This window comes from Acomys minous, assembly GCF_964271855.1.
Source record: "Acomys minous genome assembly, chromosome: 14".
In the NCBI taxonomy this organism is placed as follows: domain Eukaryota; kingdom Metazoa; phylum Chordata; class Mammalia; order Rodentia; family Muridae; genus Acomys; species Acomys minous.
Window position 1 is genome coordinate 65,266,219 of NC_140496.1, and position 24,938 is coordinate 65,291,156.

At 47.0% G+C, this 24,938-nt stretch overlaps 1 protein-coding gene and 1 pseudogene across 2 annotated transcripts; one reads left to right on the forward strand and one right to left on the reverse strand.

The window, feature by feature from the left end:
- Window positions 1–1,532: 1,532 nt before the first annotated feature.
- On the reverse strand, window positions 1,533–16,721 carry SYPL2 (synaptophysin like 2). Its single transcript, XM_084757020.1, has 6 exons — window positions 16,088–16,721; window positions 15,844–15,918; window positions 8,819–8,943; window positions 7,462–7,663; window positions 6,511–6,702; window positions 1,533–4,097 (listed from the first exon to the last, which is right to left on the reverse strand). Exons 1-6 carry the CDS (start codon window positions 16,139–16,141, stop codon window positions 3,951–3,953), a joined length of 795 nt encoding a protein of 264 aa, XP_084613146.1. The 5' UTR covers window positions 16,142–16,721; the 3' UTR covers window positions 1,533–3,950.
- LOC311582485 (large ribosomal subunit protein uL14-like) lies at window positions 16,672–21,070 on the forward strand (annotated as a pseudogene). Its single transcript has 2 exons — window positions 16,672–16,676; window positions 20,652–21,070. The product of its transcript is annotated as a large ribosomal subunit protein uL14-like (transcript).
- The last annotated feature ends 3,868 nt before the right edge of the window (window positions 21,071–24,938 follow it).

Below are 24,938 nucleotides of genomic sequence, written 5' to 3' on the forward strand. Positions count from 1 at the left end.
GAGATCAAAGCCTCGGGATATCCTCTTCCCACCCTTCTGCACACATCCTTTGTGCCACTAGTCCACTCTTCCAAGCTTACTGCTCACACCCGAGCCCCACACCTCTCTCTGCCCAAGATACCCCTCTAAAAGCCGTGCGTCCGCCAGCTGGCTGGCGCCCCTTCCTGGGCTGGCGGCCACGAAGCGACTCTGCTCCCCTGTAGATCGAATAGGGTAGGTGCAGGGAGGTGGGCGCAGTGAATCAGAAGGGCAAAGGGAGGGAGTCTGCAGGACGTGCTGAAGGACACAGGGCTGGGAGTGGGGGGGCGGGGGAGGGCTTCAGCTCCTGTGCTCTTCCTCTGTGGGAAACCCACGCTGCCTGGATGCAGAACGGTTTGGAGTGCTGTTGTCTGGGTTTGGGAGGACCTGGCTGAGCTTGCCGAGATCACCTGTCACTATGACAGAAGGCTGTCTCTGAGCCAGAACCAGCCCCGGAACTAGGGTGGCCCTAGGCTGCAGTGTCTCTGCTGATCCGTTTCTCTGCTCCTGGAAACTACGATCAATAGCCTGCATCGCCTCTTCCCAAATCCTGGCTGGACCCTGACTCCATCCATCATTTCGCCTTCTTTTTCTAATGAATATTTTCGCCACTGGAAGAGCTGCGGCTGAAGCCTTGGCATAGGGAGGTTTCTCATCATATCTATCTTTTCTTCTTTTTTTGTGCTAAGGCCCAGAAAGTACCTTAATCACCCACCTTTCTTCTCAGCCGATAATATTTCTTCTCACCCTCACACACGAGACAAAAGTCTGCCTTCACACACCACCACCACCACCTCCACCACCACCCCTTTCTCGTTGGAAATAAAATACCAATCCTCTTTTTCTTTGAACACCTCACACCTCACGCCATATTGCCATCTCTTTGCCTGAAATGAAACCAAGTTTGGGAGCAAATAAGTCAAGGTCTGTGACTTTAAGGCCGCAGGCTTTCTGCTTTCCCTAGAAGAATAGTTTAACTACATAAAGACTAATACTTGAGGGCAGAAGTTCTAAACCCGAGGCCCACCCATACATAGGCAGTCCCTGTGAGGCCCAGGAACCTGATGGAATTAAATGTAAATCTGTGCCCAAGTACATTTTTCTAGGGAATGTACACGTGATACGTGACTGCCTGGAGGAGATGGAGGTGCAAGTGTGTGCAGCATGAACCTCATAGTGAGTGGAGGGAAGCATATGGCCCTCAATTCCTGCTTTGGGTCACAGATGGTAGGAGGGCAAATGGAGACAGCACCGTGGAAGCCACTATCTTTTTTGCCTTTTGAGTTTGATCCAAATTTGCTAACGAGCGTCAGTTTCTTTGGACTAATTGGGTGCCACCAAAAGAGTCGATGTCACCAGATTGGGGCTTGCCAGGAACAAGTGCTCAGCCAGCGTTCCCTATGGCCTTGGGTGCAGAGTAGCGAAGAGTCCGTTGCCCTCTTGGTAGGAAATGCTGATTTTTGTCCAAGAATAAGGGAAGCGTAGAGGAAAGAAATCCCCAGAAGTCCTCTGGCTTTGGCTTCTTCGTGGCAAATGTCCGCAGCACTGTTTATTCAAATGTGTAACAACAAGCACCAGAAAACGACATGCAACATTCTCCCTCCCCGGCTGATCTGCAACCCCAGAACCAGGAGACCCATGGTCAAGATGTGAAGGGAACTCATGTCTAAGAAATGTCCTGCGTGGGCATCTCCACATGGTCAGAGTCTACCAGGGCAAAGGGCAAGCTCCCTGCCTGTTGGCCTCCCGTAACAGCTAGGGAAACCAGATACCTTCTCCTACTTCAGGCAAAGTCACTGACCAGGCAAAGTGGCGGTGCCAGGCCTGGTTGGAGAGGACTTGAGTCTTATGAGGACAGCCCTGTCCTTGGCACTCACCTGTGCATGCCCAGCCCCCCTGGAAGTAATGAGGTGAACTGGTCTTTCCCCTTAGGGTGGCCATGGAGAGAGAGAGAAAGGCCATAGCCTAACGGCTCTTCTGGCCATAGCCCGACTCTTGGTAAGAAAGAGCCTTCTCAGCCCCAGAGAGAGCCTTGTCTGGAGTGAGCATGCTCAGTGGGCGTGGACAGCTCCCTTTTTAAAGTAGTTGATGGGCCAGTTGCTAACTTAGGCTCCAAATGAGAACACTTTATCCATCACATTTCAGATAAATTATAAATATAGACGCAGAATCCAAACACAGTTCAAGTAGAAGCTGCTCACAGATCCCCCACAGGGGCTTGCTTGAAGAAAAATGAAGGTCACCCCTTTGTTCTTTGTATCTCTAGAGCTGTAGACGAAACTGTCCCCCTTGTCCTTAAGTAACCATGGGGACAACTTAGGATAGAGAGTTTCAGATTTAGGACCATTCTCACCCTCATCAACTTTCTCCCTCCCTAAGTCTTTCCCCTAAAATCTAAAACAGAAAACAAAAATTCCATTTTTTTTTTAAACTTAAGGACTTGGGAGCATCATACTTCCCCTGTCGGGTGGGGGAACTGTAACCCAAAGAAGAAATGAATGGCCCGGGGTTCTAAGCCCCCAAGGCACCCAAGTAATACATGTCTCCATGTGGGTAGCATTGAGGAGGGCAGGGAGGCTGGAGGGGGTGGACCATGTCTTAAGGACAGGTTGGCACAGGACACATTTATCTTTGGGGTGCTAAGTGGGCCAAGTGGCACTAAATTGGGAAATGGATGGTTTCCTTCTTCATCTTTCCCCCCCGAGCAATCCTACTGCCAGGGTCGATGAAAGGATTTTGATCTGGGTAGGAGGCAGATGGCGTTTACCCAGTTGGTACCCTCAGACCTTGGGGGCCCAAGGAGGGAAGGAAGGAGGTGCCAGGAAGAGGGTACACATCAAAGACAAATATGGAACTGGGTCCCGAAGTGAAGAAGCACCAATAGCATCGGGCTGCCCAGGACTGGGGAAGGGATGGAACCTGGCTACCGTATGGAAACGAGAGGGCAGGGCGAGAGGAGGAGAGAGAACACCTCTTTGTAAGGATGGGAAAGGAAAAGTATGAAAGAATTAGAAAGGGCGCTGGCTTGATGAAATGAGCAGGTAGCGAGGGACACGTGGGCCCGTGTATCCATGTCCTGGGACTCCTGGGCACCTCAGCCTCATGGTGGTCCTTCAGGCCCTCCAAAAGCCCACAGGAATGAAAGGAAGGCCTGGACAGACTTTTGAAAAGATCTTAAATGTCTCATCTCCAAAGGGCTGGGGGAAGGGGGAGGGGCTGACAGGTGTGGTGGGGGCGGGGCATGAAAGGGGAACCATTTCCTAGCTGTCTCATCTTGTTTCCTAAGTGTGAGACAAAAACCAAGGCCCAGGAGAAGGGAGCAAGGGGTTTCAAGAATAAGTGGAGTTTAGGGTGCTACTGAAAGTGTTCCAGCTGAGGGAAAGGGAGGACTAAGGGGACAGAAAATGTATTCTGCCAGCAGTTTTCCTGACTTCCTCGAAGCTGCAACACAATAGCAAACTCTATCTGCTCCCACTGAGTCCAGGTCTCATGTGGACCCTTGGAGTGTCCTCCGATAGAGTAACGGGTCTCTCTTGTTTCACGAGTGGTGGAAGCTATGGACAGTGGCCAGAGAGGAGATTGGGGAGCATACTGGGCTTGGGGTGGGTGGCTAAAGATAAGATATAGACTAGATGACAGCCATTGAAGGGTGTCCCCAAACCACTGCTGGGCCCTCCACACAGGAATCAGGGTAAAGTTGCCAGCTGACCTCCCCTTGCCCGAGCCCAGGCAAGAGGCACTGAGACCCTGCTATCTGCAGCTCCGGTAGGAGAAGGGATAGGAAGCCAGTGGAGGTCTGCCCAGGTTACCAACAGCTGATGCCTAACCCATCCATTGTCTCAAATCTCAAAGTCCAGAATGAAGGGGGAAGGGAGTTGGAGGAGGAGACGAAGAGGTGCTGTCCAGTTCGGGAGTAGCCAGGTGAGGGCTTCTTACTGCTTCTCCACGGCTCCCTGCTCCGCTGCACTCTCCGGGCTGGGGCCCTGGCCCTGGTCCTGGCCCTGTCCGTGCCACGGGGTCTCTTTGAACACAAACCAACAGTTTCCAGCCCACAGGAAGAAGTTGATAAAGCCAAAGAGCTACAAAAGAAATCAGGAGAGTTTGTGAGAATCGTCAAGCAAGTGCCACAAGGAGAAGTGGGAGGAGGAAGAGACAGGGTTCAAGGCTGTTGTCCATTAAGGGTTTCTCTGGAGAAAGTGTGTAAACTCTATCCAGAGTACTTTCCCACTGTAGAGCCTGGTCGCTAGCTGAATCCGGCCCCAGGGATGCGAAGTAAATCAAGGAATTCATGCTTGCCTGCTTGAGGTAAGTGTGGCTGGAGCTGTCCAAGGTACTCCTCTAAAGACTAAGCAAAGGCCTTATTCAAACAGCTATTGTTTTGTGTTATTGTTCCTTTGTTTTCTCTGTGTGCCTCTCCTGTTCTAGAACCTGTAACCCTCTCACCTCTTTCAGACAGGCTGTTGCTATTACAGGTGTGTGCCACACTAACTCTACTCAAATATTTGTTTAAAATATTTTGGAAAACTGATTACATGGCCGGGTGTAGTGGTATATGCCATTCATCCCAGTAGAGACAGAAGCAGGTTGGATCTCTGAGTTTGAGGCCAGCTTGATCTTTATAGAAAGTTCCACGATGGTCAGGGCTACATGTCCCAAAACACAAAAGAACAGGCTGGAGAGATGGCTCAGAGGTTAAAAGCACTGTCTGCTCTTCTAAAGGTCCTGAGTTCAATTCCCAGCAACCATATGATAGCTCACAAACATCTACAATGAAATCTGGTGCCCTCTTCTGGCCTGCAGGTGTTACATGCAGGCAGAAAACTGTATACATAATAAATAAATAAATCTTAAACACACACACACACACACACACACACACACACAAAAGAACAACAATAAAAACTTAACAAGAGAGCAGTGAGGAAGAAAGGTACTGATGTCTGAAGCGCACTTTGAAAAGTGTGTTTAAAAATGGGTTGGGAGCCGGACGTGGTAGCGCATGCCTATAATCCCAGCACTGGCAAGGCAGAGGCAGGTGGATCTCTGTGAGTTCTGAGGCCAGCCTGATCTACAAAGTGAGTCCAGGACAGCCAAGGCTACACAGAGAAACCCTGACTTAAAAAAACAAAACAAAACAAAAAACAACAAAAAATAAAATAAAAATGGATTGGGCTAGCCATGGTGGTGCATACCTTTAATCCTAATATTTTTGAGGCAGAAGCAGGCAGAGCCCCATGACTTGGAAGCCAGCCTGTTGTAGACAGTGAGTTTTAGGCCAGGCAGGGCTATATAGTAAGATTCTGTCTCAAAATAATAACAGAATTAGGATTGATAAGCTGGCCTGGTGGGTTACACCTGTGTAATCCTAGCATTTAGGAGATTAAGGAAGGAAGACTGTGAATTCGAGACTAATCTGGGTCTCAAAGCACAAATGAAATGTGAAGCTGGCTGTAGTGGCACAAACCAGCAAATCCTGGTACAGGCTGAGGCAAAAGGATCATGAATTCAAAGGTAGCTTGGGCTATACAGTGAGTCCAAGCACAACTTGGGTACTATAGAAAGCTGTCTCAAAAAAATCAAAACTAGGGGGCTGGCGAGATGGTTCAGTGGTTAAGAGCACTGCCTGCTCTTCCCAAGGACCCAGGTTCAATTCCCAGCACCCACATGGCAGCTCACAACTGTCTGTAACTCCAAGATCTGACACCCTCACACCAATGCACATAAATTAAAAAAAGATAAAAAATCAAAACAAAAACCAATAGATGCGGGAAGACAGATAAACACCAATAAAGCAGATGCATCAAAATGTCACAGTTTAGGTGGTGACCATGTGGGCCTTCTCTGTAATTTTTTTTTCAATTTTTCTAGATATGAATTTTTTACAATTAAAAAAGAGAAACCACAGGGTTCCAGAAGGCTTCTTGGTCCACTAACCATTAAACATTCTAATTGTGGGGTTTGGGGAGATGTGGGGCATTTTCTGGGTGGGTCTGGGGTGACTGAGACGACAGGGGGGCATTTGAGAAGTTTAATGCTGTGGGTATTTGATAGTTTGTGCAGACGCATGTCAACACTGTAACAACTGGATGGCTAAAACTTGGATTGCCTGCCAGCTGAAGCCACCACTCCCGCTCCCGTAGGGAAGGCTAAGTGACAAGGAGTATTTTTCTTCACACACCGGTCCCCTCACAGCTCGGAGCCCAGCCACAGACCTAAGCACCTTCTTCTGCGCATGCTCCCATGTGACACGTGGTCAAGCAGACGTGAAAGGGGTAACCTCCAGGGCAGCTAAAAGTTGTAAAGAGAGATGGGAAAGAAGTGACTCAGATCGTTCTCACCCAAAAATATTTTCTCAGGTCAGTATCAGATGCAGGGTGCATCTAGTCTGGGTGCAGAGCATAGCGGCTCTGGGGACACCTTCTCAGAACCAGCTCTCTGGGATGGATGGGTTAGCCTGCCTTCCCCAGACCCCTCGGTGATCACAAGTCTCACCACAGAGATGTTAGCCAGCCCCATTGAGGGCGTGGCCCCGGCACTGCACACTGCGTCCTCTCCGTGGCACACAGACATGGCTGCAGTCAGGCTGGATGGCCGAGTGGCCCCTTTGACATCAGTCAAGCCCTTGCCCCAGGCAGCTGCAGCAACCAGCCAAAAGAAGGTAAAGGAGACAGTCACACAGAAATCCTAGGGAGAGCAGAGTGAGGAAGACATTCAGAACGGCCCCGTCATCAAATTACTTTGTCTTCCCTCCTGCCACAGAGGTCCTCGGGTCCCAAGACAGATGGCTCTTCTCATCCTCCTGGATACCTAGACTCCCATCCTACCTGAGGACTCTGTTCAGTGCCACTAAAGGAATGCTGCTACCCAAGTGACCTAAACTCCCTACTCTTCCCTGTCAGCTTCCCCCCAGTGGTCACCACTGTTCAAACTCTACATAATGAAGAAGGCAGATTCAGAAGACAATTGAGATCTCTTAAGTGCATTTTCCATCTTGAATGCCCGAAATACAGAGGCAGTAAAGGAAATGATACTGAAGATAGGTAGCTCTCGGAGAATTACTACACACATACTCATTTTATCCTCCTAAAGCGTGGACACAAGTAGTCTTTACTTCATCATTATTTTATATGCAAGGAAATGAAAGTGTAGAGAGGCTGAGCCTAATGTCACACAGCCACTAAGAGCCAGCGCTGGGATTTGAACCCAGTTAGGTCGGCTCTACAGCCTGCTTTATATAGATACTATTCTGTGTCCTCTGACTGCAAACCAACCATGAGAGGTAGGTAGCACAGAGATTCCATTCCACATAGAAGCATCAAGGACTCAGAGAAGCCTTTGCCTTTGACCTCCCCTCTCCATCCCTGACTCCAGCCTTCTAACAAATGTCTCTTCCATTTCTTGGCCCCATCCCTTTGGGAGAGAAAGTGGGCAGGGCTCACTCACCACCAGCGGGAAGCGTTTGTTCTCTGTGTAGAGTTTGTGGAAGCGCAGGTAGAGGACTAAGGCAGCCATGGTATAGAAGAAGGAAAAGATGCCAAGGGTCACAAAGAACTCAGCAGGGGCGGAGAAGTCTCCCATGAGGTGCATGGTTTTGGAGGTGGAGTCCTCATCACAGAGAGGCATCTCATACTGGACCCGGTGCAACCTACAGGAGGCAAGGGAAGCTGGGCTTCTCTCACACGCAGCCCAAGAAGGGCTCCTATGTCTGTTCTCATCCTGGGAAGGGAGCCATGCAGGTAGGAGCTTCTGAGGAAATCTTAAAGGCAAGATAGGAGCTACCCCAAAATTTTACTTTTTGTTTGTTTTGTTTTTGTTTGTTTGTTTGTTTTTTGTTTGTTTTTTGGTACTGGGGATTGAATTTGGGCTCTCACACATGCTGGGCAAGTCCTTTAGCCATTGAGCTACAGTCCTACCTACTCCAAGGTTCCATGCAAACCCCATGGCCCCCTCAGCAGCCACTCAGCGCCCATCTATCTGGCCAGAATCTAAGTATTTCTAGGGACCTTTAATTCATAACATTTATACAGTCTAACTATTTCTGGGAGCTAAACAACAAATCAGATTCCATTCTGCCCTTGGAAACACACAGGTCCATATTAGGCAGTGGCCAAATTAAGCTTTGAATCACCTGTTCCATGTGATTTGGTCACATTGGACAAAAATAAGTGGAAAATACAGCTGGTTGTGTACAAGAGATACTTAACCTAAGTTGGATGCTGATGTGGTTTCAGACATCCTGAAAGATGCCCTCTGCCTCCACCCTCTTCTGAACAGTCACCCCACTCCCTAGGCTCCCAGATACTCAGGAATAGCCTCTTCTACTTCCTGGTCAAGGTGTACCCCCTCGTATTTGGGGGACATCAGGTTAGCACCTCACATCTGGTATTTAATAACTGAACTCTAACAAGCTTCCTTCCTTCAAGACACAGAGGACTCGGCAGAGGGTCAGAGAGCGCTACCAAACTGTCCCAGAGCCCCACCACCCTTGCTTCCAGCAGCTGGGTTCCCTCTGTCTGAGCTGTGGCGACGAGCTGCCACTGGTTGAGTTTGGACTGGGCTACCAGAACAAATGATAAATCCATGTTTCACTGGGGTCAGAGTGTCTGAAACAGCTAAAGGACAGAAGGGCACAAGCCTTGCTCTAGTTTGATCTAGAACCGCACACAATAAAGGGTCTTTGAGAGTGTGTGTGCCCTGTGAGCAGAAACAAGTGGTAAGAGGCTGGGAGGAGCAGAGGAGGAAGACAGACCTGCTAACGTAGGAAAAGCAGGGCACCGGGCCGGAACCAATCCTTACTCACCTGAAGGGATAGCCGAACAAAACAATGATGGAGCTCACGTCCTTGGCTTCGTTGTTGCAGCGAACCATGGCTCCCGTCTCCCCGCTGTAAGAGCCGCAGGACCCGAAGGCGAAAATAGCAAAGAGCTGAGAGAAAGTGAAGTCGCTTTGAGAGAGTCGGAGGGTCTCTCAGAAAACCACCCTTTGACGCCAGAGGATTCAGGTGGGCAGAGAGCGACAGTTCCTTTTATTGAGTTCCTCCTGAGAGGGACCCTCGCTGCCACTCTTCCTTCAACCTCAGACATTGTGTTCTCTGAACAGAGCGTTGGACCAAGTGACCAAGTGAAGAAGATAGGCTTTGAGCATGGTCTCAGAGGAAGAGGAAGCAGGAGGAGTTTCCAGGTCTCTCTATTGGGGACCACATGTGACCTCTTTAAGATAATGACTAACATAAAATTTCTGTAATTCTGGCTTTAGGAATGTCTGTTTCAAAGCTAGACTTATTTTTTTTCTTCAAATAAGAGATCAGAAACACCCCCCCCCCTTCCCCACCCCCCACCCCCACCCCCATCTCTCTCAGGTTTTTTTGTTTTGTTCTGGTTTTGTTTTTCAAATAGCCGTGGCTGTCCTGGACTTAGATCCTCCTGCTTCTGTCTTCCCAAGTGCTGAGACTAAAGGCATTCACCACCACCGCCCGCTGTCTCTTTGTTTTTCCAGATAGGGTTTCTCTGGGCAGTCTAGGCTGGCCTGGTACTCATAGGTTCTGCCTTTCAGAGTTCTGGGATTAAAGGCGTGTGCCACCACACCTGACCAATAGATTACCTTTCATCAAACCAGATCAGGTGTGCCTGGAAGTTTTTTTTAATTTCATTTTTATCCCTCGGTGACCAGTCATGGACTCTTGCCTTTATCTTATTGCTAGTTTCCAGTAGTTCTCTCCCTGTTGGAGGTACGGTGGAGGGGAAGCTTCTACCAACCCATCTCACGGGTCTGCGGCCTTTTCTTCCCTTCCAGCAGCAGCACCGGCTGGGTGGATACTGACAGGCCTGGCTCAAGCCCAGGGATAAGTACCCTCCACTTGCCTTATCAGCCTCCACTACTTCCCACTGCTGTTCCTCTTTGCTATCTGTTGATGCTGCTATTTCCCAGCATCAGGGGTGTTTCAGACCACTTGAACTGTTTTCTTTTCCACCTTTCACTACAGCTGTCTTCACCTTCTATCTTGACGTTACAAAATGTCCCCATCCTATGATTCTCACGTTTCTTTCTGGGGAAATCCATGTTAATTGGAACAGAAAGTAAGAGGCTGTAATCTCTTGTTCTCCCACATTGTCTGTCCAGCCCATTTCCTGTTTGCTTCCCTTTGGCATGCGGCAAGTATATTCTCATTAAATGCTGAATATACTCTGGTAATTGTTTGCTTATATCTGCTTCTCTGTGACTCAGTCAGTGTTTTGGACATTTAAGGAAGAAGAAGAAGAAGAAGAAGAAGAAGAAGAAGAAGAAGAAGAAGAAGAAGAAGAAGAAGAAGAAGAAGAAGAAGAAGACAATATCTATACTCCAGGCCTGCATTCAGTCAAGAATCCAATTGTGCCATCTTTTTCTACTGCTGAGCGGAGTGGAAAGAGGTCTAGATCAGGAATCAGGATACCTGGGTTCTACTCTTGGCCCTGTGATGCATTTGCTAGGTGGCTCAGCTCTCTGAGTCCTAGTTTCTTCATTTGTAAGCTGAAGAACTTGGGGATAAATTAAAGGCTGATTCCAGCTCTGGAATTCTTCCACCCTCTGAAGTTAACGCTATCAGCAGGGCATGCTCTTGGCTGGGTTGACCAACAGCTGTGCCCCACCCCCGGGTGGTGTCCAGGGCTACGGGCCTGCCTTGCATGGCCTGGCCTGGCAGAGCTCCATGCAGGAGCCATTGACTGCTCTCTAAAGGTCATGTGTGCCCCCTGCTTTTAGTAGACTTGTTTTAAAGGCATGAGAACTATCTCTATAGGTAAAGATGCCCGGGAAAGAAGACAGCATAACCTGCCTGCAATGCCTACGTAACCTCCACATCCAAACTCAGCTCTGAAAGCTGCCGTGGAGCACTGCTGGCTTAGCTTCCTGACAGAGCCAGAGGGTTGTCGCTAGAAGCCTCTGCATCATTACCCTTTGCGTACTCAAAGCTAGCCTCGCAAGCAAAACCATGGACCTTCACTAGCTCTTTCTCAGAGGGATTCCGTCTAGAAGTCTTTATTCCTCTTGGTTCCTTGTGCCCAGAACAAGGCACAACCAGGGTGTCACACCCGAGGAAGGGCCTCACAGTTGGCTGTATTTTTATTCATCAGCTGTTAGTCAATGAATATAAAGGAAGCACGTAAAGACCCCTAACTTGGGGCAGTGTTGAACATCTGCCAAAAGATGGCGTTTCTCATGTATGTACTTGTACCAGGCACTTTAGCAGTGAGAGAGAGAGAGAGAGAGAGAGAGAGCGCCAGAGGGGGTGCTGTCCTCATGGAGTTAATGCCTTGGAGCTAAACTCTCCAACGGGTAGTGTCCAGCCAACTATGGCTATTTAAATGACTTCAAAGAAAATGAAACAAAAGCCAAGATTCAGTTGTTCAGTCATACCCAGCCACATAAGCAAGTGTTCAGTAGTCACATACAGCAAACCCCTACCCTGATGACCAGCATGGATTACAGAACTTTTCCATCATCAGTGCACATTCTGAGTGAAAATGATGAGCCTTACACCGATTCTTCCAAAAGCAAACCGTACTCATAACCACATTGATGCTAAATTTATTCTTTTCTATTTTAATTCTCTGAAGGCCAGGATTATCCACACAGTATCTGTAATCGATAATTTTTACTTGTCAGAATGTTATGCTTATTTATTTATTCATTTTGTGGTGCCGGGTGTTGAACACAGGGTCTTAAGTACTTTAGACAGGCACCCTACCATAAACTCAAATTTCCAAACCCAGCACACCACAGTCTGGGTGACCGTATAGGAGATGTAGTGGATAACAGGAAAATCAGAGAATCTCAAAAAGACCTCAGATGTTATCTGGACCAATAGATTAATTCCATTTCTGGAAACAGAAGCCTCCTCCCTCTGATACAGTGATGGTCTCTGAGTCACGTCCAGCCAATGTGAGAGCTAGGCTTCACGGCCACATGTCCAGAGTCCCTACTTTGAGCTCTCTTCTTCTTCATTCATTCTTTCTGAGAACAGAGGGCTTTCTGGAGCTCGGATGCTGGGAGCCCTTTGCTCTCTACCTCCCCCTCCTCCCCACCTGCCTTTGCACCTCCTCAAAAAGACAGAATAACCTCCCCAGTTTAAGGCTGGGGCTCCACTCTGATGCTGCCTGGCTTGCTGAGTATAATTCCGTGTCAACCCAAAGGACACTAGCCACCAGGGAGCTCAAGGCACAGGAACACAGGCTCTGTCTCCTGGTCCTGCTTCACCATCTTTGTTGGTGCGGTGGACTCTGACAACGTCCATTCAAATTACCCGGCCCGCAAAACAGGAAACAAACAAACAAGCAAAACCAGCAAACAAATAAAAACAAATCCTACCAATGAAATAGCTTCTTTGTCTTATAGATCCCTAACCCCCCCCACCCCCAAGATAATAAGAGCCATCATCAGAAGGGCATATTTGGACAAAGTTAATATGATCTCTTATTTGTAAGGAAATGGAATTCCATATGAAGGCGTCACCTGAATTCTTTTGTGCCTCACATTCAAATTGAAGGCTCGGCAGTGGCGTTTGAGGAATCTCACCAAAAGGTAAGTCTACATAAAGAAGAAAGTTAGGGAAGGTTTGGAAGTAGGATGGAAGGGAAAACACATTTATGGAATCTGCTCACTGTGGTCTTCAGGAATGTTCCATGCATCCTAAAAATTACTTTTGTTAATCCTCCCAAGAGCCCTAGAGGACATGGCTTAGCCTCAGATGAGAAATATGAGGCCCATAAAGATTACTTCACTAACTCAAGCTTTGAGAAATGAAAAGCAGAGGAGACCGAACTTAAGTCAAAGTCTATCTAACTTTGGTTCCTTGTGCCCAGAATAAGGCACAACCAGGGTGCCTAGTCTCTCTTTTCTTTTAAAGCTAGTTTTTAAGGCTAATGGAATGACTTAGTCGTGGGCAACGGCACTTGCCATGTAACCCTGGTGACCTGGAGTTCCACCCCCAAATCTATGTAAAAGTGAAAAGAGAAAACAAACATAGCTGCATGTGCACTTAAACTTGTGCACATAACCCATTCACAAACATACACCCTTACTATCTCCATCTCTATATATCACCCTGTCCTGCCTCTGTCTGTCTGTCTGTCTGTCTGTCTGTCTGTCTGTCTCTGTCTGTCTCTGTCTCTCTCTCTCTCTCTCTCTCTCTCTCTCTCTCTCTCTCTCTCTCTCTCTCTCACACACACACACACACACACACACATGATAATATAAAAGCAAAAAAAAAAGACCTACTTAAATTACTGGTCTATATAGTTATTTGGCTACACTTGGGAGACAGAGGCAGGCAGATCTCTATGAGCTGGAGGACAGCTTAGTCCTGTGAGTTCCAGGACAACCAGGGCTATGTGGAAAGACCCTGTTTCAATAAAACCAAGATAGATAGATAGATAGATAGATAGATAGATAGATAGATAGAGTGAGTGATCTTGCTGGCTTGATATAAACCTAGTAAGATTCTTAAATTGGAATTGAGGTGAGATTAATTGCCAAGTCTATTGTTTGGTCAGTTGGTTTGGTAGACTAGGCTGAGATCCGGCTGCCTCTTCCTCCCAACTGCTGGGATTAAAGGTGTGCAACACTATGGCCAGCTTAAATTCTAAATCTGAAAGACGCCCTAAATCTTGACTCATAAAAGAATTATATCACCCTTTTCTCACAAGGATTCCAGTAAAAACCCATGTCTCTGAGTAGTAGTAGTAGTAGTAATAGTTTTCAGTTACCATTATAATAACTACAAAGCCTGGGCTTTCTGTTTCTCCTCTGGTGAGGACTGTTTCTCACACTGGTTCCTGTACGCTTTTCTGTTCATCACACTCTGAGTTTAGGTTACCTGGCATAGCACTGAAAGCAAATCATAACTCTTTATGATGCTACCTTGTGGATCAGTGGTTCTCAGCCTGCCTAGGGCTGTTGACCCTTTGATACAGTTCCTCATGTTGTGGTTTCCATTGCTACTTCATAACTGTAATCTTGCTACTGTTATGACTTGCAATGTTTTCTGATTGTCATAGGGACCCCTGTGAAAAGGCCGCTCGACCCCCAAAGGGGTCTCGACTTGCAGATTGAGCACCACTGCTGTAAATGAAGGCTAGTTCCAAGAAGCCTGACTTATCAGTATGGAGGAAGGAGGGTCCCTGTTTCATACAATTCCTTTTTTTATAAAGATGAAGATCATAAAAGTCAGAGAGCTCTTGATTCTTAGAGGATCAGTGCTAACCTTGGAAGAAGACTGGACCACTGAACTAGGAGATACTGTGTGCAGGAATGTTGTAGGAATTGGAAAAGATGGAAGGAGACTTTTTATTAGCTCCACTTGGCTAGTTTAAACATCACTTATGTCCTGTGCCTCAGGGTTGCTCACAATGCCTTCATATTTCTGAAAGCCAGTTCCTTGGAAGCCTTACCTTTCCTACTCGCTGCCCTCTGGGTACTCAAGTCAGAGCAACAAAGGGCAAGAGATGAAAGAGTGCAGTCATCACTCGTACCACTCTTAAAACAGCCGAAAAAGTGGAAAGCCCCAGAGTTTATTTATACTTGGGATTCCCAGGCTGGCCTGCAGCCCATCAGGGTCTCAGATACCCAGAGATAGTCCCAGATGCATTCCAGCTTTGATGAGTCCCATCCAAACCACAAATATTTAGGATTTGGTGACATTGCGCTAAGTCCTGTCTCGGGTGATTTCAAAGCTCTTTAGAACTCTGTCCTCCCATGTAGTAATGGTAAGTTACTCCCTTGCTGAATCTAGTGCTGAGAGCACATTCATAGCTCCATATAGCACTTGGTATATGGATTGTCTAACAAAATCCTTTCTACAAGAATGCACAAAACGTTCCCCGAGTCATTATGGTTTGAAAAACTGATTATGGAGAACTTGGTGGGTGTTGAGTCTAAGAAGAGAGGGCTTACTAATGTCTTTAAGTACCAGGGAAACAAGACAGTATGCCCACTAGACCAAAGCAGTGACACCGAGGACCTGGGTGGAGCAATGTTTCAAGGTCACGGGGTAAATTAATGTAGAGCTATATTCTAGCACGCTGACAGGTTTGATCCATATTTGACTAACGTTGGAAACCGACGTCCAGAGAAGTGACGTGCCCAAGGTCACAGAGTTGAGAAAGGTAACTCTAGGCCTGCAACCTACCATCTCACCTTCCCAGCTTAGGGGTTCGTTGTGCTAGCTGCCACATTTTAGTCACGCTGTGATTTTTTTTCCTTCTGTCTTAATTGTTTTTATTTCATCGTTGGACTGTTCATTCATTCATCATTTACTCTTTTACTCAGTTACAGGTACGCAAATCACTCCAGTAACCTCAGCTGAGTGCGACTCCAGGATCATCCGGGTCATGAGGGTTCTGGGCAGGATGGTTTCTGTAACCCTCTTCCTTCCCTCTGGTGCCCTCCATGGCTTTGCTCTCAAGGCAAAACGGACCTTACCCTCCTTGCCCTCCTCACCCCTCCCGCCACTGATGAGTGGTATGTGCAGGATCAGAGTTCTGGAAAGGTTACACCCGGGTCCTCTCGCCCGAGTGAAATGTGAGCGCCCTGGGCAAAGGCGCCTTGCACATAGAAGGTCCGAATCCGGGACTCTGCATGTTTGGCTCCTCTCCCTCCTTCCACCGAGAGCTGGAAAAGCAGCCCCGGTCCTCCCCTCCCCCCGCCCACCTGTTGCCACCCCCCCACCCCCCCCCAACCCTTCCGCGGTGGCTGGGCCCGCTGCATCTCCCCAGCCTCCTCCGGGGCCACATTGCTTCGGGTCGGCGTCACAATCCAGGCTCCCGAAATAGCCCGGAGTTAGGGCCGACTCACCCACTGGAGAACTTTGATGAAGCCCAGCGGCTCCTCCAGGCGCCGCCAGCGCAGCCCCACGAGCAGGCGATCCACCTGCCGAGACAGGACCAGCAGACAGTCAAGGCAGCGGGGCCGGGAGGGAAAGCGTGGGTCTCCCCTCTACTCACACTCGGGGAGCGGGGAAGACGGAATTGGACTCAAACCGAACATCTGGGTGGACAGGGGCTAGAGAGAGTCCACGGACCGGGCGCTCGGGGCGTACCTGCGGGCGCGGAGACTTGTCCGAGGTGCGGCCGGGGCTCTCCGACGAGGACATGTTGGAGCGGCGGAGCGCAGTACGCGGGTTCAGCTCCCTGGTCCGGAGGCTGCGGGGCGCGCGGGGGCGCTGGGGGCGGCGGACTCGAGGCCGTGGGCAGGCCGGGCTCCAGGCTGGCGGGCTGGGTCGTGGGGGCGCTGCTGCTTGCGCTCTCGGAGGCTTGTGTCCGCCGCTCTGCCCCGCAGGCTGCAGAAAGCCCTCGAGTCCGATTCAAACTTCTGTCAAACTCACTGGCAGACTTGGCAGCCGGAGTCACGTGGCGTGCGATCGCGAACCCTGCTCCCGCCCCCTGCGCTCCCCTTTTTTCCGCGCCTAAGGGCGCCTTAAAGGGACCTGTGGAGCATGTTAGCCGTCGGGCTGCCAGAAGGCTCCAGGTCTTTGACAGAAGTTTTTAGGGCAGGTCCTCACTGAAACAGCCCAGGTGCTCCAACACCACCCGGCCGAGGTCAGGAACCCACCGGGGATGCCTGGGCTCCTAGTGCACCTCTCCCGCTTTTCCTGGCTTCTGTCGAAGGGTGCCTCTCCTTTCCATGCCGTAAAAACTAGAGCACCCAAGATTTTCCTAAGGCATCCTTAGCACTTGTGCTGTTGTAACAGTGCTCCACCAGTCAGAACAAAGAACTGGAATATAGACTTTTACTCCACAGTAGGCGTGGGTTTATTTTTTAATAACAAAAGCCATTTGAATGTTAATGAGTTTTTGAAGTCATCAAACTTTAAAAGTAACGACTCGAACTCCTTTTAATAGGCAACACCATCTAAATGAAAATAAAGTCTCCGAGGAACGGTGGGCGGGGAGATCGGAGTTCGTATTGAAAAAACGAGGCAAAGTCGCATTTTGGTTGACTTTGAATGGGCCTCATTTTCGGAAAGCGTTCTGTGGGATCCGGAAGCGAGCTGTCGTGAGTAACTGCACGTTAGGTTTACAAGGAGTGACAGCTAAGTAGTAAAAGGTGACTTCATTTAACCAAAGACGCTGAGTGAGCCGAGGGGCGGAGCTCGGAGGGACCCAGCCCCCTCCTTTGCTCTCCCCTCTCAGCCGTCAAAGTCGATCTTGGATGACCTACCTCTACTCCCGCTTCCAGCATTCTAGGGTCTCAAAACCAGGGCTTTTAGATTAAATATTTCTGTTGTTATTTATACAGTTCAGCCATTGAATAAGAGCCCTTCCCAAACCTGGGCAGAAGTGGGTGAGGCAAACAGCTAAGGCTGGGATCGAAGGAAACTTCTGTCATGGAGTTACACACAAATTTGGGGCTAAATAAGGGATTGCTGAGCCCACAAATATGACCTTAAAACGTGGGGACCAGAGAAATGGTTCAGCAGTTAGGAACATTGCTTTCTCAGAGAACCAGGGTTTGGTTCCTGGAAATAACACTGCGGCTCGCAAGCATCTGCAATTCCAGTTCTAGGCTATTTGTGGCCCCATCTGGCCTCTGGGCACCAGGCTTGCACATCAAATGCACAAACATACAGCAGGTAAACACTCATATATGTAAAGTAAGGATAAATACAGCTTTAAGAGAGTCATTCTGCTGTCTTCGGTTCCTGTTCTATATATAGTCTCATTTCTGTTTCATTTATTTTTCTTTTCACAGTATGAGATTTATTGTAGAAGGACTGGAGAGATGGCTCAGAGGTTAAGAGCACTGTCTGTTCTTCCACAGGTCCTGAGTTCAATTCCCAGCAACCACATGGTGGCTCACAACCATCTATAATTGGATCCAATGCCCTCTTCTGTCTGATGCTCTTTTCTGTCATGTGGTCATACATACAAATAGAGTGCTTATGTACACCAATACACAAATCTTAAAAAAAAAAATTAATGTAGAAGCACGGGGACAGAAGGAGAGAGAGCACACCAGGGGGACAGAGAGAAAGAAAGAGAGACAAAGGAAGAGACTATTTCATTTATTTTTATAAAGCCACCATAAAGACTGATGTGTAAGGCCAGGGATGCCTTTAATGCCAGCACTCTGGAGCAGAGGCAGGCGGATTTCTGTGACTTCAAGACCAGCTTGGTCTACAAAAAGAGCTCCAGGAAAGCCAGGGCTATACAGAGAAACCCTTTCTCAAAAAACCAAAAACTAAAACCAAAATCAAACAGACTGTATGAAGGAGAGAAACCTGTTCTTTAGGATCCCAAGTGTGGGATCAGAATGGTCTAGTGAGAGAACAGGTGATGTTAATTCACTAGCAGGGCAACCACCTCGTGCAGGAGCTTAATTGCTACCAGATGAAAAAGATCCCGTGAACAGACTCTGGGAGGAGAGATATAAATGAGCCCAGAACTGGCAGCTGGGCGGATTGGAGACTTGGGATAGATTTGGCTGTTCATCGCTGCACTTCAAGATGCTCCTAGAGAAAACCGCTGAGGGAAGGCTTCAGAGCTCTGGCTCCTGCTGAGGCTCTGAGGTCTTATTACCCCCGGTTCCAGTGGAAGAAATCCTGTGGCTCCTGTTTCTCGGGACAGATATCCTTAAGGTTTTGTTGTTGTGTCAATCTTCATTTCCTACTGTTTTGGTTAAGCTGGTTATAATTGAAGTAGGCTCAGTCAATAAGTTGTTAATAAAATATTTTGGGTAAGAAAATTGAGTCTACAACTGTATAAATGCCCAAACCACACAGATATGAAATAATATATATTACTGCCAGGCTGTGGTTGCACAAGCTTTTAATCCCAGCACTTGGAAGACAGAGGCACGTGGATCTCTGAGTTCCAGGCCAGCCTGGTCTACATAGTGAGTTCCAAGACAGTCAGGGCTACACAGAGAAACCCTGTCTTGAAAAAAGAGACAAACAAAAAATAATAATATTGAATAATACATATTACCGACACCCACTGACCAGCCTTGTTGGCCTCAAGTCCATTGCTTTTCTGTCCAGTTCAACAGCGTCACCCCCCCCCCCACCCCCTGACAATTACACTATATGTAGGAACAGTACATGGACATTACATCATACTTTTTTTTCACATTATTTTAAACTTTATCCTATTACTATCATGGATCTTTGAATTGCTTTTGTTTTGTGACAATCATCTGACCCGATACATGTAGCTTTATTTATTTTTTATTTTCATTTTAGCTATAGAGAATTCCACCATAAACACAATACAGACTATGTTCTACCTTTTTTTATTTTATTTTTTTTTTGGTTTTTCGAGACAGGGTCTCTCTGTGTTAGCCTTGGCTGTCCTGGACTCACTTTGTAGACCAGGCTGGCCTCAAACTACCAGCGATCCACCTGCCTCTGCCTCCCAAGTGCTGGGATTAAAGGCGTGCACCACCACGCCCAGCTGTTCTACTTTCATATTCATGAACATTTAGGTTTGTTCCAAAAGTCCACTCTTCAAACACTCTGCTGTTATCTTCTTGTATGTTTTTTACACAGCACTGAATTTTCAGTGTGTGTGTGTGTGCACTCATGTGTACATGTGTGTGTATGTCCAAACACAAACTCTGATTGTAAGTAAATGTATTTACATCCCATTATATAAACTGAAGCAGGCCCAACAAGATGGCTCAAGGGGGTAAAAGCTTGCCAGGCAAGCATGATGACCTGAGTTCGATCCTAGGAACCCACAGAAAAGGAGATGAGAGACTCTCACAGCAGACACACAGATCAGTCATAAATACAGTTTTAAAAGTAACCCGATAAAACAAAGATTTTTGCATAACTCATATTTTTCTATTCCCTTTCATTAAGAAATTCTGGTCACCTAAAGGCAGATTCAGGTTTTATGGAGCCTAAAGGCATTGCCGCACTCTTTATTTTTTCCTAAATTGTACTGTTGTAAAGTTATTTTTTAAAGGTTTTTGTGTTCATTCATGTGTGGGTTTGTTTGTGCCATATCCACTGCATGGTAGTCAGAGGACAGCCTGCAGCAACTTACAATGTGGGTTCTAGGAATAAAACTTGGCCATCGGGCTTGGTGGCAAGTGCCTTTTTCCACGGAACCATCTGTCTGGCCCAGGAAATTCTTAATACAAAATTAAGTCTTTGATTACAAAGCCTGGGCCTCATTACTTTCAAAATAATGATTCATTGCCCTTTGATGGCACATTCATAGTGGGTCTCTAGCTGCAATTTGATAAACATTGTGATCTGCTAAAGAGCAGTCTGGCTAAGTAATAAGATGTGGACACTTTGGGGGCTGGAGAGATGGCTCAGTGGCTAAGAGCACTGGCTGCTCTTCTAGAGGTTCTGAGTTTAATTCCTAGCAACCATATGGTGGCTCACAACCATCTATAATGAGATCTTGTGCCCCCTTCTGGTGTGCAGGTGTACATGCAGGATACTATATACATAATAAATAAGTCATTAAAAAAAAAGATGTAGACACTTCAACTCCAACTTTTGACAAATGCATGCATCCATGTCCACCACCATAACCATGACCTGCGACATTTATTGCAGTCAGTCTCCAGGCAGCGCCCCATGCTGACTTTTTTTTTCATTGAAAATGAAATTTGTACCTTTCTCTTTCCTAGTGTTCAAGATGTTGAAGGGGAAGACCTGGTCGGTCCTCTGGAGCAAAATCCTCGATATCCCTGGGTCTCTCGGTGTGATAACTGCGCTAACAATGCAGGAAACAAAACTTTGCCTATCATCTCTGTGAAGGGAATCAAGGGACAGCTGGGCAGACTTCTTGCTGTCTGTGGATGACATGGTGACTGCCACAGTTCAGAAAGGCAAACCAGAGCTAAGGAAAAAGGTCCACCCAGCAGTGGTAATTAGACAAGTCATATAGAAGGCAAGATGCGTGCTTGCTTTGAGGATAATTCAGGGGTCACAGTAAACAATAAAGGCGAGATGAAAGGTTCTGCGGTCACTGGTCCAGCTGCAAAGGAGTGTGCAGTCCCGTGGCCATCCAATGCAGGCAGCATCGCAGGATTCTTCAGTGCATTTGTAAAATATAGTCATTAAAAAGACTTCGCTCCGCCGGGCGTGGTGGCGCACGCCTTTAATCCCAGCACTCGGGAGGCAGAGGCAGGCGGATCGCTGTGAGTTCGAGGCCAGCCTGGTCTACAAAGTGAGTCCAGGACAGCCAAGGCTACACAGAGAGACCCTGTCTCGAAAAACCAAAAAAAAAAAAAAAAAAAAAAAAAAAAAAAAAAAAGACTTCGCTCCAAAAAATGAGATGTGCTTTTCCTAGAATTTGAAATTATTCGGTATTAGTCTTACTGAAATGAACTATCAAAATAAACTTCAAATAGAGCTATATAGTATGACCCTTTCGTATCTGGCCTCTTTCATTTCAGCGTAGCGTTTTTGTTATTTACTCACATTGTCAAATGTGTCAGTAGTTTGATCCTTTTGGGTGCTGAACAGTATTCCCTGACATTTATTTGGTATGGCGCGCCATAGTTTACCTATTCACCTGCGGAGAGTGTGTTTAGTTGCTTCCGTTTCCTTTGTTATTTGTAGAACCTCTATAGGCATTCATGTATTCTTGTGTGAGTACAAATGTCTAGGTCTAAGACAAATGCTCAGAAACGGGCTTTCTAGGTCATATGCAGACAGAAGTTTAACCCACGCTGCTGGCAATGCCCCCCTGTTGCCTCATCTGCTCCAGCACTCGGTACGATTCATTCCTGTAGGCTTTCACCATGCTGAGAGATACGTGGCTATCTAGTTGTGGTTTTCTTTTGCATTTTCCTAGTAGCTAATAACGTTAGTATCTTTTTTTATTTTTTCCATTTGAATATCTTCTTTGGTGAATTCGTTTGCTCAAGGCTTTTGCCTTTCTAAAAAACCAAGCTGTGCTTTTTTACTACAGAGTTATAGAAGTTCTTCATAAACTCTGGGTGGGCATTCTTTGAGATATGTTTAGATAGATGGATATATCTGTATCTCTTATGAATATCACACACACACACACACACACACACACAACTTATACATGTTTTCTCCCAATCTTTAGTTTGTCTTTTTTCATTTTCTTAACAGTATGTATGAAGAAAAAGGTTTTAAATTTTGTTCTGGCAGACTGGAGAGATGGCTCAGTGGTTAAGAATACCACCTGCTCTTCCAGAGGTCCTGAGTTCAATTCCAAGCAACCACATGGTGGTTTACAGCCATCTATAATGTGACAATAAATAAATCTTTTAAAACATTTTTTTGTTCTGGCAACATGTAAAGTAACTATCACATACCCTGTAGCCAAGCCAGCTACACATTCAAGCAAACGTTCCTCTCTCAGTGGCTTTGTCTGCTCGGTGAGACAGCCTGTTTATGCTGCCGAGGCTGCTCCCAAACGTCTAGGCTGAAGTGATCTCTGTACCTCAGCCTCCCCTGTAGCTGGTACAGGCACGCACCACCAAGCTGGTTTTCTTTTCATTAAACCTACAGGACTACCCCATAACAGATATCCCAACAGATAGTTTGTGTCTACCTGTTAGGGAAAAAAAAAATAGTTTAAGAACAATATTTATATGAGAATCTAAATTAGTGGCATTTAATGTAATTACGCCTTTAAGGGTATTATTAAGGGTATTATTTGGGCCTATATCGGGAAGAGGAGGTGGGAGAGTGCATAGGTGCCACTCTCCAGGGTTGGACAAGTGCCTTTCCCCCACCGAGCCATCTCCCTGGGCCCTCTTATTGTAATGAAAATCATGACAATAATTGAAGCAATGGTTTAAATATTTTCATTGTTTTCTGAGGTAAGACAGAGGAAACATTCTTATGTAAACAAAGGCACGAACATGAGCACAGGGTATGCTGAGGACAAGTGAGTACTTCCATTTGCTCTGGGAATGGGATGTATGAAAGTCAAATGCTAAGAAATACGGTTTGAATGGTACTAAAGGGCAGAGGCCCTGAGTGAGAAACTCCTGGATTTTACTGATGACTCATGGCTGGGGTTGGTTGGTTTGTTTTAGACAGACTTTTACAACGTAGCCCCCATAGACCTCAAATTTGCGACCCTCAGCCTCCTACTAAGTTTTGAACAGAACATATGTAAAGCCTGGTGCCTAAAATCTAGCATGTAACAGCCACGAGTGACTTCTTGGGTCTGTAACGTTAATCTGGCTGCAGTGTGCAAAGCAAGGTAAGTGAATAGCTTTCCTTCCTAACGCAGAGCCGGAGCCTGCCAAGGTTAAGGCCAAGACTGGAGAAAGCAGAATCTCTTGGTGGGAAGATGTGTCTCTGAGGGGACATTGGCAAGATTCCGAGGCCACTCTGCCTGCAGGTCAGGGATGCAGTCGTGCTTGCATGTCAGCACTTCTGCGTGTCAGTGCTCTGATACACTGGGCTATTTTTAAGCAGTGAGGTTTGGGTGTTCTGCGGTGTGCTGCCATATCACCTCACACATCTGCCAGAAGATTCCTTCACTCACGCTGTCTCCTCTCTATTCCTTAGTTTTCAAGTAAACCCTTACCAGATGCCCTATCGCCCTCTCATTATTTCCAGGTCCTACTAACTCCCAACCTCCCTTCAAACTCCCCCTCTTCCACTACACTCTCGTGGCAAAAAGGCCACCAGGGTCCAGGCTGAAGGAGGCTTCAAAGTTAGAGATCTCCCCATGGGAATGGGGAAGAATCAGACCATAGCTGTGGCCCTCTAAGACTCAGGAGAGCATTTCACCCAGAGACAATACTTCTGAAATCCCATAGGGGCTCCACTTGGAAGCAAGGTGGGGAAGCTCTTCCATGGTGGGGAGTTCAAGGAAGGGAGCTAGCTATTCAGAAAGTGGCAGAGCTAGCATTTGGTACTGGGTTTGTAAAGTTTGGTTTGGCTAACATTTTGGAGTATGTGTGTGTGTGTGTGTGTGTGTGTGTGTGTGTGTGTGTTAGGGGACAGGGCTTCATGCAACTGAGTGTCATCTTGCATTCCCTTTTTTTTTTTCTTCAAAGATTTATCATGTACTCCTAAAAGCCAGAAGAGGGCGCCCTATCACATTACAGATGGTTGTGAGCCACCACATGGTTGCTGGGAATTGAACTCAGGACCTTTGGAAGAGCAGGCAGCACTCTTAACCACTGAGCCATCTCTCCAGCCCCCTCATCTTGCATTCCTAACGCCACGTCCTATCTTCACTCTCAAAGGCAGGGATTATAGGCATAGGCCACCACACCAGGCTCACAGTGTTTGCTTTCAGATGTGTTAAGTACTGTTTAGTTTTCAATTTAAAAAGCATACATGCTGGACATGTACGATAGAGTAGAGCCTGGTGCTTTAGTTTTACTGGAGATGAAAACAGAAGCATCAGTAAAGCAGTCCAACTACTCAGTGAGAGAGGAAATCACAGATGGCTTTAAGTGTGAGAGAGCATTGAGGTCAGTTATAAAAATAGGAGATGTTATTAGGCTTAGAAACATTATCCTGAAGGCCAGAAAGCACTTGCCGAGCAAGCCTAATGACCTGAGTTCAATCCCTGGGTCACACACACACACACACACACACACACACACACACACACACACACATTTTTTCAAAATAAGGAATCTACCTGAAAGATGATGGTGGCCTAGGCAACACTCACGATGAAGGTCGTGTGAAATAATCAGATTTGAAGTAGAAGGCAGGGTTGATAAAAATGTATTAAATGATTTAGTGAAGATATTATGAAAATGAAGGAATTGATAGTTCCCTAAAATGTCTGGTCTGAGTAACAAGACGATTGGGAAAAACCATTACTGTATTAGATTTCTCACCGCTGTGGCAGAGAGCCCAATAGAAGCATCGTAAGAGAGGAGGGATTTTATCTTAGATTGCAGTTTGAGGGCACCGTCCATCATAGCAGGAACTATATGGTGTCAAGAGTGGCTGGAGGTTGGTGGCAGTAACA